The sequence below is a fragment of the Ceratotherium simum genome, chromosome 16 (genome assembly GCF_057802395.1).
Source record: "Ceratotherium simum simum isolate JZ-2026a chromosome 16, ASM5780239v1, whole genome shotgun sequence".
Taxonomy (NCBI): Eukaryota; Metazoa; Chordata; class Mammalia; order Perissodactyla; family Rhinocerotidae; genus Ceratotherium; species Ceratotherium simum.
In genome coordinates this window covers 55,636,195-55,647,414 of record NC_141915.1, presented here as the reverse complement: position 1 = coordinate 55,647,414, position 11,220 = coordinate 55,636,195, and the positions used below count along the sequence as shown (strand labels likewise).

At 59.5% G+C, this 11,220-nt stretch overlaps 1 protein-coding gene across 1 annotated transcript; it reads left to right on the top strand.

The window, feature by feature from the left end:
* The first annotated feature begins 460 nt into the window (after window positions 1-460).
* Window positions 461-10,255, top strand: FDXR (ferredoxin reductase). Its single transcript, XM_004432727.3, has 12 exons — window positions 461-612; window positions 1,417-1,514; window positions 5,859-5,954; window positions 6,165-6,287; window positions 6,508-6,621; window positions 6,959-7,060; window positions 7,858-7,965; window positions 8,212-8,296; window positions 8,430-8,629; window positions 8,712-8,883; window positions 9,506-9,676; window positions 9,805-10,255. Exons 1-12 carry the CDS (start codon window positions 534-536, stop codon window positions 9,933-9,935), a joined length of 1,479 nt encoding a protein of 492 aa, XP_004432784.1. The 5' UTR covers window positions 461-533; the 3' UTR covers window positions 9,936-10,255.
* Window positions 10,256-11,220: the final 965 nt, after the last annotated feature.

Here is an 11,220-nt window from a genome sequence, read left to right as displayed (position 1 = left end):
CGCTTGAGCCCAACTCGTGATTGGCTGGGACGAAACCAGCCCAGGCGGGGGTTGTGGGGGTTGCGGGGGGCGCGGGGCGTACACTGAAGGCGTATTGCGTCATCAGCAAGCGACGAGAGCCTCCGAGAGGGAGAGGCTAAGTAAAATAAGCTCCTTTATAATTGGCTAGCTCCCTCAGGCGGGATTGAAACAGCGATGAGGATTCGCTCTTCTCCGACTCTGGACTCCCGTTAATTGAAGGAAGGGTGGACAAATTTATTAAGTCACTTACAGCCCGGAAGTCCTGGGGGGGTTGGGTCTCCAACGGAAGTGGGGTGGATGCCAGGGCGGGCTTCTCTTTTGGGGGCGGGATTCTTTCGGGGCTGGGGGTGGAGCCGCCACGCTGTGCTTTCCCAGAGCGTGGGAGGCGGGATTTTGGGCGGGGCCGCTCTTGTAGGTGGGGTCAAGGCAGGGCGGGGGCGGGGCGAGCGCGGCGCGCGGAGAACAGGGCAGACGCCGGGATCAGATCTGCTGGTTGGTTGCTCGTCCCTGCCATGGCTCCGCGCTGCTGGCGCTGGTGGTACTGGGCGGCGTGGCCTCGGACCCGGCCGCCTCCCATCGGCTGCACCGCGAGTAGGAGCAAGGCACCTCTGGGGCTAGATAGGAACGCGGGGAGGACTGCAAGCGCTAAGTTTAGGGGTCGGAGCCGAGCTGGGGCAGGGCTGGAGAGGGGCGAGAGAGGGGACCAGAGGTGAGACTGGAGACTGGAGACTGGAGACTCCACTCCTGTGGATGAGATGGGGGTGGTGTACGGGGGCAGATGGGGGAGCCTGTGCGGTGAGATGTGAGGCCCCTAGGGTGACACAGGGGTCAAAGGTGAGAAGAGGATACCATGATGTCCACAGGTGTGAGGAGTGAATGGGGTGGTATGGAGGTGTGTGGGGCAAGAGGGAAGTCTGAGGCGAAACAATGTCTATAGGAATGAGACAAGGGTCTATGTGGGCAATATAGGGTTCTGTGGAGAGGGGGGTTGGAAGACGTAAAATGGGATCCTTGTGGGGAGTTTCACAGGGGTGAGACTGGGATGATATGGGGTCCGTTGGAAGGATGTGGTATTCTAGCTGGATGGGCAGGGAACCCCATAAGAAAAATGAAGAAGTACTGTGCAGGGCAGCTTCAGGGATGACAGGTTGTTGAGTAGGCCATCTTCAGAGTGTAGTAAGTTCATGCGTGAGATGTGGGGTTCTGGATGAAGACACAGCTTTCGGGCGTTCAGATGAAGTAAGGAACCCTGCAAATGCCAAAGCTTTGAGGGAAAGAGAAGGAGGGTGCGGTTGAGGGTGAAGCTTGGGAAGCCCCATCCTCTGTTTGACATCAGGTTGGTTTGGGATTGGGGAGAGTGTTGATCTGACCACCCTCCCCCTCCTCCCTCCTCAGGCGTCCGCCAGCAGTTCTCTACACAGGAGCAGACCCCCCAGATCTGTGTGGTGGGCAGTGGCCCAGCTGGCTTCTACACGGCCCAACACCTCTTAAAGGTAAGCCACATCCTCCTGGATGTGGTTCCCTCTCTCCCCATTCCCCTGCTGCTCCAATCCTGAGGGCAAGCCCCACCCCTTTGGGTTTTAAAAGCACTCCTGGATCCCTGATGGGGAAGGGGCTCCCAGCCCATCTAGACTGGACACTTCCCACATGCTTTGTCACCTACATCTGTGACAGGTGTCCCTAAAACCCTCAGCTGTGAGAGAAGTTTGTTCGCCTCGTGGGTGATGGTCAGTGGTAGATGGTTGGCTATGCCTCCTTAGCCAAGCCCTCCAGGGAACTTATGTGGACCTGAGGATGACTTTGTGCTGCCCCTCATCTTCCCTTCTGTCTCCTTTGTCTCCACTCTGTCCCCAAAATCCTGCATCTCGAGGCTACCCCCTCTTCTCAGGGTTTTCTATAACTTTGGGCACCTTGCTGTGCTCTCCTCACCAAAGCTCCAGCCCTCCCCATGCTATGCTGTTCTTTCAGTCTGCTCTCCACTCCGCATCCCCCAATCCAAAGGCCAGGTCTCAAGGCTTACAGTATTGGCCTTGGCGGGCCGGCCCCCAAGGCTGCTGATTGCCATTGAGCTTTCAGCAGAGCTTGGCGGGAGGGAGGAGGGAGGGAGAACTGTGGGTCAGAGGGGGAAAGGGAGACCTGGGCTGACTAAGACATGGGACAGTGGCCTTGCTTTTGAGGGCCTTGGAGTGTCTGTGGAGAGACAGGGAAAGGATGAATATATTACTTATACACACACATATGCAGATACTTAAAAGGTAGGGTGACTAACCACCCCAGTTTGCCCAGGAGATGGAGCTTTCAGTGTTAAAACTGGGAGGGTCTTGGGGAGACCAGGATGAGTTGGTCACCCTGCTGAAAAGTGACCTAAGCCTCCTTGCAAGCAACACAAGTGAAAGAGCTACTTAAATGATGTGACCAGCATGAGCTGAGTTAGGTGGGGTCAGTCAGAAAGTGTTTCCTGGAGAAGATATGTGTGAGCTGTAATGCAGGAGGCCATGGGCTCTGGAGAGGGCCTCCCACTTGCGGGGAGTCATCCATGGGCAAACTGCTACATGGTAGGACAGCCCTGTGCTCTGGGACGGAGACCAGGGATCTCATTGGGGCTGGGGACGTCCTGGAGGGCTTTGTGTAAGGGGCACTGTGTTAGCTGAGCCTGAAATTTGGGGAGCCGGGGAGTGGGACTTTCAGGCAGGATTCTCAGTGCCCCCACTGTGGGCAAAGGCTCTGGCCTACACTCAGCTGGCGGACTTGCATGTGCTTTGCCTGTGGGAGGTACTGGGGGATGGACACAGAGGCCAGGTACAAGCTGGTCCTTGCCCACTAGGAGTTCCAAGCCACTGACTCTGCTCCCACAGTAGGACCATGTGTGGCACGTTTGGGGCAGTGGCACTTAGCTGAGTCAGGCACTGTACAGCATCTCTTAGCATCCTCAAGACAACCCGTGAAGCAGGTGTCTGTCCTGACTCTTACTTCACAGGTGAGGACAATGAGGCTGAGTGAGGTTGCCCAAGGTCCCACCTGGACAGGGAGGGCGCTGGGATCTGAGCTCAGGCAGTCTGACGGCAGAGCCCGCTCTTAAGCACCATGCTAGGCCATTCAGTAATCAGTTACTGGACACCGACATGCTCCAGGCACAGGCTCAGCCCTGGGAACATGGGTGTGAGCAGGACAGACGTGGTCCCCACACTGAAGGACCTGACAGTCTAATGTGGGGGATTGTGGAGTGGAGGGGAAGAGGGATTACACGGTGTTCTAGGGCTCCAATAGTGTAAGCACAGAAACTGGGGGGAAGGATACAGAGAGGGCCACCTAACCCAGCCTGGAGGAAGAGATGTTCAAGTTGCTGTCTGAAGGAGAGAAGGAGCTACCAGGGGGGTGGGTAGAAGGTGAGAGAGTCCCAGGTATGAGAACCACATGGATGAAGCCTGGGAGGAAGGAGAGAATGCAGTGAGGGTGGAAGGGTCAGAGCTGAGGCTTGAGGAGGTAGGTGGGCCCAGATCCTGGCGGCTTGGAAGCCCTTGACCAGGCTCCAGGCTCAGATGCAGGCAGTTTCTCTTGAAGGTGTCTATCCCCCATCCCACCGTCAGAGTCCTCTGGGGTACTTATTAAAATGCATATTTCTGGGCCTAGCTCAGACCTAATCAAACTGTGCCTGGGGCCCAGGAATCAACAATTTTAAACAAACACACCAGGGGAATCTGGTGCACACTGCTATAGGTGGTGGGCTTCACTGAAGGGTTTTAGGCAAGGGACTGACAGCACCCAGCTTTTGATTTGGAGCTCTCTCTCTCTCCCAGTGGAGCAGGGAGGTAGGGCTGGTGGGCCCGGAGAGCAGTGGGAGCTGCTGGGCTGGCAGTGGGAGGAGGAGGGGGATGGGGGTCTGATTGGACAGGGTCGAGGGGAGTCAAGGAGGAACCCCAGGGTCTGGCTTGGGCTCCGAGTGGATGAGGTGGAAGGGAACACAGGAGCAGAAGGGGAGAGGTTGAGGGGAAGGGGGAATTGGCTTTAATCTGCTGGGGTTTGAGGTGTCTGTGGTGAGTTGTCCAGGGGTCTCCGGTTTGGAGCTTGGGGAGATCTGGGCAGGAGAGAGTGAGTGGGAAGTCCGTGGGGATTCGAGGTCATGGTGGGGGGGGTGGTGCGTGGGTGAAACCTGCCGCAGGAACGTATGCCCAGGAGGACGGGAGGGTCCCAGACTGGAAGAGCCTCCGAGAATGCTTTTGTTAGAGGGCAGACAGAAGAAAAAGGGACTGAGAAAGCACAGCTGGTGGGATCAGAGGGAACTGCAGGCTTAGGGAGGAGAGGGTTCCTGAAGATAAGGCTGGCCATGGGAGATAACAAGGGAATTTGTCAGCAGATTTAGCCTTATGGAGATGGCCTTGGAGAGAGCAGTGTGACCCGGAGGGGAGGATCTGCAGCAGGAAAGAATGGAAGATAAAGTTAGATTATGTAGAGTATTCACCTCCGGGCTGAGCAGTTTGAACTTTGTCCCATGGCAGTGGGCAGCCGGGGAAGGTTTGTGAGCAAGGCGGTGACACACAACACCAACAACAGCAGTAATAGTAATGATAGCTTTTTGATTGAACACTCACAGTGGGTCTGGCCTTGGGCTAAGTGCTTCAGGCCTTGCTCATTTAATCTTGAGCCTCTCGCCAGAAGGGATGTGCAATTGTACAGAGAAGTTAAGGAAGGTTCCCTTGGCACAGCCAGGGAGTGGTGGGGCTGGGGTTGGCTTCCATGACTGTGGACACCAAAGCCGGAGTGCTTCCTGGGTACAGCATCAGTAGGGCTTGAGGCGGGTGGTTTGGCACCCTCTGTGGCTTGTGTGGGATGGGAGGAGTCAGGAGCATGGATGACTGGGCAGGGGGCTGGACCTTGGGTACAGACAGGGGAGTGGAGGGGAAGAGGGGATAAGGAGGAGTTGAGCATGAGCCTTTGTTGGGGTGAGGGCGACTGGCGGGCAGGAGCTCCTGTGGCTCAAGTCCCGTTGAGTGGGGAGTATTACAGCGAGAGCTGAGGATGGGGGTGCGAGGCGGGGCAGTGTCATCCATGGGAGTCCCAGCTGCTGGACTCCAAACCTGCTTGTGGCCCAGAGTGTCTCACTGTCCTGACCTCCTGGATGCTTCCCAACACCCTGAGAGGGAGGTGTTGTCTGTCCCAGGTTGCAGAGGAAGAGACTGAGACCGAGGCAGATCCTGGGACTTGCCGGTCATGTGGCTGGTTGGTTGGTCCTGTGGCCACCCACAGGGCAGGCAATGCGGGACCAATGTATGAGTGAGACTATTTTTTCTAAGAGTAAGAGTAGGGCCATTTCCATTTCCCCCTGCCCCGCACATGCCCCAGCTGTGCCCCCAGCTCCCTGTCCTGCGTGTCCCCTTTTCAACAAGATGATCTTCGAGATTAGAGCTAAGGCAGATATGAATTTCAAAGGGTGGTTCTCAGGTCCTCAGACTAGCTGGGCATTTCTAGAAGTGTGGAAGGGTTCTAGGCCACCGCTGTGTCATGGTTGACCCAAGCAGATGAAGAAGCTCCCCTAATAGAACTCTAGTGGAGAGAGCGCTACTGCCTTCCTTCCTTGGCCAGAGTTCTCACCGTCTCTATGGGCTGGCAGTCCTTGAGGTCTGACCGCAGCTGCCTTGCTGCTTGTGCTGCCCCATTCCTCTGGTCTGGCTCTGGGCAGGCGGGGAGTTGGGGGCCTCTCCCACTCGTTGCAGAGGGTCAAGGCCTCCTTGTGTCCTCAGCCCACTAAGATGAGCTCTACCGCTCTGTCTCGGGAAGGGGAGGACCCGCAGGGGCCCAGGCTCTCCCTCTGCCCCACCAGCTGCCACCTTCCCCCCCAGCACCACACCCGGGCCCACGTGGACATCTTCGAGAAGCAGCTTGTGCCGTTTGGCCTGGTGCGCTTTGGGGTGGCGCCCGACCACCCCGAGGTGAAGGTGGGTCTCTCTGGGCACGGACAGGGGTTTGGAGACTTTGGTCAAGGTGAGGAGGGAAGGGAGGCTCCCTGGCTGCATGGAATGACCCCAGGACCTCTGTGTGGATGCCACCTAGGTTCCATGCTGGGGATGTTGTGGGGTGGAGGTGGCACAAGCATGGTCCCTGGAGCTGCCCCACCCTCTAACCCCTCCCACTCCGGGGCCTGGCAGAATGTCATCAACACCTTTACCCAGACGGCCCGCTCTGACCGCTGTGCCTTCCATGGCAATGTGGTGGTAGGCAGGGACGTGACTGTGCCGGAGCTGCGGGAGGCCTACCACGCCGTGGTGCTGGTGAGCGCAGAGGGGTGACCAGGCCAGGGAGGAAGCGGGTTGGGGCAGGGCAGCAGCAGGAGGTTGGTGGCTGAGGGATGGAAGGCAGTAGGAGTGAGCCAACCCACGGGGCGTGGGCCATGGGGGGAGGTGCGGAGGCGGAGCTGGAAGGAGGCCTCTGGGAGCATGGCGGGGCTGCCTGGCCCCGAGCTGGCACTGAGGGCTCCGGGTGTTTCCTCAGAGCTACGGGGCAGAGGACCATCAGGCCCTGGAAATTCCTGGGGAGGAGCTGGCGGGTGTGTTCTCGGCCCGGGCCTTTGTGGGCTGGTACAATGGGCTTCCTGAGAACAAGGAGGTGAGTTTGGGGAGCACTCCCACTGCCTCTTCCTCCCCAGCCCTCAGCCAGGGCTGGGGGCTGCCCTTGGACACCACAGCTGGGGGAAGAGGGAGCCATTGTCTAGGCCTGGGAGGCTCCCAGTGAGATGAGATGTGGGATATTAGGCTGACTGAGGGAGGTCACCTGTGGAAGGCCTCTGGGGAGAGGTGGGGCCGAGTGGGGGAGGAGGGCTCAGGAAGGGTGGACTTTCCAAGTGTGGGGGAGCCTGAGGGCATGCTGGGGACTGGGCATGAGACTGAGATTAGCCTGCCTGGAGCCGAGGTTGGGGGACCCTATCCAGACCTCTCCCCTCCAGCTGTCGCCGGACCTGAGCTGCCATACAGCTGTGATTCTGGGGCAGGGCAACGTGGCTCTGGACGTGGCCCGGATCCTGCTGACCCCGCCTGAGCACCTGGAGGTGAGTGGGGAGGTCAGAAGCTGGAGGGGTGGAGTTGGGGTCACATTGAGGACAGGGCACCCCTGCCTGCAGGGTTCAGGCCTCGTCCCTCCAAGCTGAGCTCGGTGCTTCGGTTTCCCTATGGTGCCAGGTGGAGGGCTTCTGAGAGGCAGCCTGTAAGCTTTATCTCATACCATTTCCCCTTCGCTATCTGCACTCCAGCTACACAGGCCTTTAAGAAAAAACGACTCAGTGTGCACATACCACTCCCCCTGCTTGGAACACCCTCAACTCACCTCCTGCCAGTTTACCCATATTCATCTTTTAGTTCTTGGCTCAGTTGTCCCTAACTCCAGGAAGCCTTCCAGGACCGCCCTGAATAGGTCCATTCCCCTGTAATGCCTTCCTCTCATAGACTTGTCTACTTCTGTTGCAAAGCATGTTGTCACCACTGTGATTTTATACTTATTAATGAATATTTGGTTCAAGTATCTCTTTCTCCACCAGATCACGAGCTCAGTGAGGGCCGGCACCATGTCTCTTTTGCTCACCGCTGAACCCCCTGCCCCTTGCATGGTGCCGGGCACCTGGTAAACACTTGTTGAATGAAAGAGCCAGGCCTGGTTTGCTGCTAGTTGGAGCCATTTGCAGAATTGGCAACAGTGCTCCATCTGGCCACCGGTGGGGGGACGGGGGTGGGCAGTGGTGGAGTTTCAGGCTGCTGGCCTTCTCAGGGCTCAGGGTAGGAACACGACCAAGTGGAGAGTCCCTTTCCCCTGTCAGTGTACGATGACTTTAAAACCCTCCTTTTATGCCAGAAAACGGACATCACGGAGGCCGCCCTGCGGGTACTGAGGCAGAGTCGGGTGAAGACGGTGTGGATAGTGGGCCGACGTGGACCCCTGCAAGTGGCCTTCACCATTAAGGTGCTGGGACCAGAGGGAGAGGGGCCAGGGTCCCAAGTAGATGGTCTGCCCTTGGGAGGTGTAGCAGGACAGAGCCCCTGGGAGTGGCTGCTGCTTGGAGTGGAAGAGGGGGAGCCAGGCAGGGCCCCTGGGGCCCAGTACCTTCCATGGTGGGTGGTGGTGGTGTCTCCCGCCTGGGGTGGGCTCAGGAGTGGACGGTGCTTTGGGCCTGACCTCCTCCCCTCCCCCCACCCTCACCCCCCCAAGGAGCTTCGGGAGATGATTCAGTTACCAGGAACCCGGCCCATTTTGGACCCTGCGGATTTCTTGGGCCTCCAGGACAGAATCAAGGGTGAGGGGCCCTGGCCTGGCCCCCTAACTCGCTAGGGAGGGGATGGTCTAAGTCAGAGAGGGCTTGGGGGAGAGCAGTGCGGGAGAGGGCTGTAACCCAGGGACAGCCCTGAGATGTTCTGTGTTGCCAGCAGAGGTCCCACGGCCGAGGAAGCGGCTGACAGAACTGCTGCTTCGAACGGCCACAGAGAAGCCAGGGGTGGAGGAGGCTGCCCGCCAGGCTTCTGCCTCCCGCACCTGGGGCCTCCGCTTTTTCCGAAGCCCCCAGCAGGTGCTGCCCTCACCCAACGGGCGGCAGGTAGCAGGCATCCGCCTGGCAGTTACTAGACTGGAGGTGAGTCTCCTGTTACCCAAAGACACCCCTGTTCTCAAGTCTCCCCACCCCAGCCTGGTGTTGCCCATACTTTCCCCAACAGGGTGCTGGTGAGACCTCCCGGGCAGTGCCCACTGGAGACACGGAGGACCTCCCTTGTGGGCTGGTGCTGAGCAGCGTTGGGTATAAGAGCCGCCCCATTGACCCCAGTGTGCCCTTTGACCCCAAACTTGGGGTTATCCCCAATATGGAGGGCCGGGTTGTGAATGTGCCAGGTGAGAGGATGCAAGAAGGCTAGGCACCAGACTGTGGTGGGGGACGGGGAGGCTAGTGTCTCCTGGGGCTGTTCACATTCATTCATTTATCCAGTGACATGCACTGAGAAACTGCTCTGAGCCAGGCCGTGTCCCCACCCTCCTCGTGGCCCTAGCTAGGAGGGAAGTTCCTAGTCTAGCTGATGTGCCTGCATATGTCTGGTTATTAAGTCATTCAATTACTGAGGCCTGCTCTGGGCCAGGCCCTGTGCTCAGTGCTGGGACTGGAGATTGAATGGTAGCTCCTGTCCTCAGGGAGCTTCCAGTCTGATTAAATACCCACACACCTGACTACTCATTAATTCATCCAGTTAATGTTTACTCAGGCCCTGGGCAAGACCTAGCTCCTACCCCAGGGAGCTCCTGGTCTACAGGGAAACTGAGGTGTAAGGGGGGCTGGCATGGTAAAAACAGGCCGAGAAGAACCCAGGGCCATGGGCCAGCTGCCACAGTGGGCCCAGCTGACGGGCTGCTGGGAGGACTCGGGCGGGGGGAAGTGTGCGCACACATGTGTAGTGGGGCTCAGGCTTGCCAGGGGGTCCAGCCCCACCTCTTACCTTACTCCTTTGTTACCCCCTGCCAGGCCTCTACTGCAGTGGCTGGGTGAAGCGAGGGCCCACAGGCGTCATTGCCACTACCATGACTGACAGCTTCCTCACCGGCCAGGTGCTGCTGCAGGACCTGAAGGCCGGGCTGCTGCCATCTGGCCCCAGGCCTGGCTATGCGGCCGTCGAGGCCCTGCTCAGCAGCCGAGGTCTGAGCCCCCTGTGAGCCCCTGGGAGGTGGGTGGGTGGCTCCTGGGCCTTTCCACAGTTTGGCAAGGGGTGCTCTGGGCTGGGGTGGAGGAGGGGGTGGAGGCAGTGACTCTTCCCTCTGCTTTAGGCGTGCGGCCTGTCTCTTTCTTGGACTGGGAGAAGCTGGATGCTGAGGAGGTGTCCCGGGGCCAGGGCACTGGGAAGCCCAGGGAGAAGCTGCTGGATCCTCAGGAGATGCTGCAGCTGCTGGGGCGCTGAGCGCCCATCCCAGCCCGGTGGGGAGGGGAGGAGTGCTGGGCAGGGGAGAGGGGCTGGGTCACTGTGAGCAGGACTCTGCACCACAACTGCATGGTCTGCCCGCCCTGGCATCGGGCTTGGCTGCCTCTTCCAGGGGCCTCTGAGCGCTTACTCCTGTCAGAAGTTTGCCCTTGCCACCGTGGGTTTAGCTCTCAGCAAGGAGACAACCTTAGGGATGGGTGGAGGTGCAGGCTGACCTTCACCCCTCCCACCTCTCTCCTGCTGGACTGTGGAGGGTCCCCAGGTCAGGAATATGCTGGAAATAAAACACCTGCAACGGAGCGCCACTCCATGTGTGACTTCTTTTGAGGCCCAGTCACCTTCCCACCACAGCTCCCCTCCAGTAGCCAGGTGGCGCTGCAGAGCCAGCTCCCTGCTCAGAGGCCTCTTGGGGGCTGGAGGGGTTTGGCAGCCAGGCCTGGCACCCACCGTGCCTTTCTCTGCTTGGCCCTGCTGCTGCGGCCTGCCTGCCTTCTGCCTACACTACATGCACCCTGGGACCCCAGCCTGCATGCTCTGCTGGCCCCACCATCTGATCTCCTCCTTGGTTAGCCCCCAGTACAACCAAAACAAGAAAAGAAAAAAGTGGGAGTGAGGGAACTGGGCAGCAGCTTGCCCCAGTCCCTCCCTGTGGCCTGGGGCATCTAGCGTGGGTCCCCCCTCTCTATCCGCTCCCAATGCCTTCCAGCCAGATCGACAAGCCTTTTAATAATAGTACCTCAATCTCCATAGCGCTTTGCAGTTTACAAAGCGTGTTCACCTTCTTTTCTGCCAGTCCCCAAGATACTGGCCTCGCTTTGTAGACTGAGGGATCCTCGAAATTAACTGGCCCCAGGTCACACAGCTAGTGAGGTGCGGGCTCGAACTCAGAGCTCCAGGCAGGCTGTTTTTTTCTCCGAGGCCGCAGTTGGCCCCGAGTGTCGGGTCTGGGGATACAGTCCTGGAGAGGAGAGAAGGGCCCCAGGCATCTGGCCCGCGGGCCGGCAAGGAGGGGCCTGGAGGAGCGCGGGTGCTGGCGGCAGGGTGGGCCGGCTGGGCCGGGCCGGGGCGGGGCGGAGGCGGCGGGCCCCGGTGGGGCGGGCCCGCGCGGTCGGCGCCTTGCGCTCCGCCACAGCCGGCTGGCGAACCCCGGGAGCCGGTGGCGCGGCGCGCAGCCCAGCACGGGACGGAGCCGGGAGCCCAGCGGGTCACGGGAGGAACGCGGGGCGCGGGGGCGGGCCCAGCCCAGCTCGCCAGGCCGCGCCAC

What these genes read in the sequence shown, in the direction of transcription:
- FDXR (XM_004432727.3), top strand. Translation starts at nt 534, where the DNA reads ATGGCTCCGCGCTGCTGGCGCTGGTGGTACTGGGCGGCGTGGCCTCGG. An exon ending in TCCCATCGGCTGCACCGCGA is followed by an intron (nt 613 to 1,416) that starts GTAGGAGCAAGG and finishes CTCCCTCCTCAG; the next exon opens with GCGTCCGCCAGCAGTTCTCT. An exon ending in GGCCCTGCTCAGCAGCCGAG is followed by an intron (nt 9,677 to 9,804) that starts GTCTGAGCCCCC and finishes CCTCTGCTTTAG; the next exon opens with GCGTGCGGCCTGTCTCTTTC.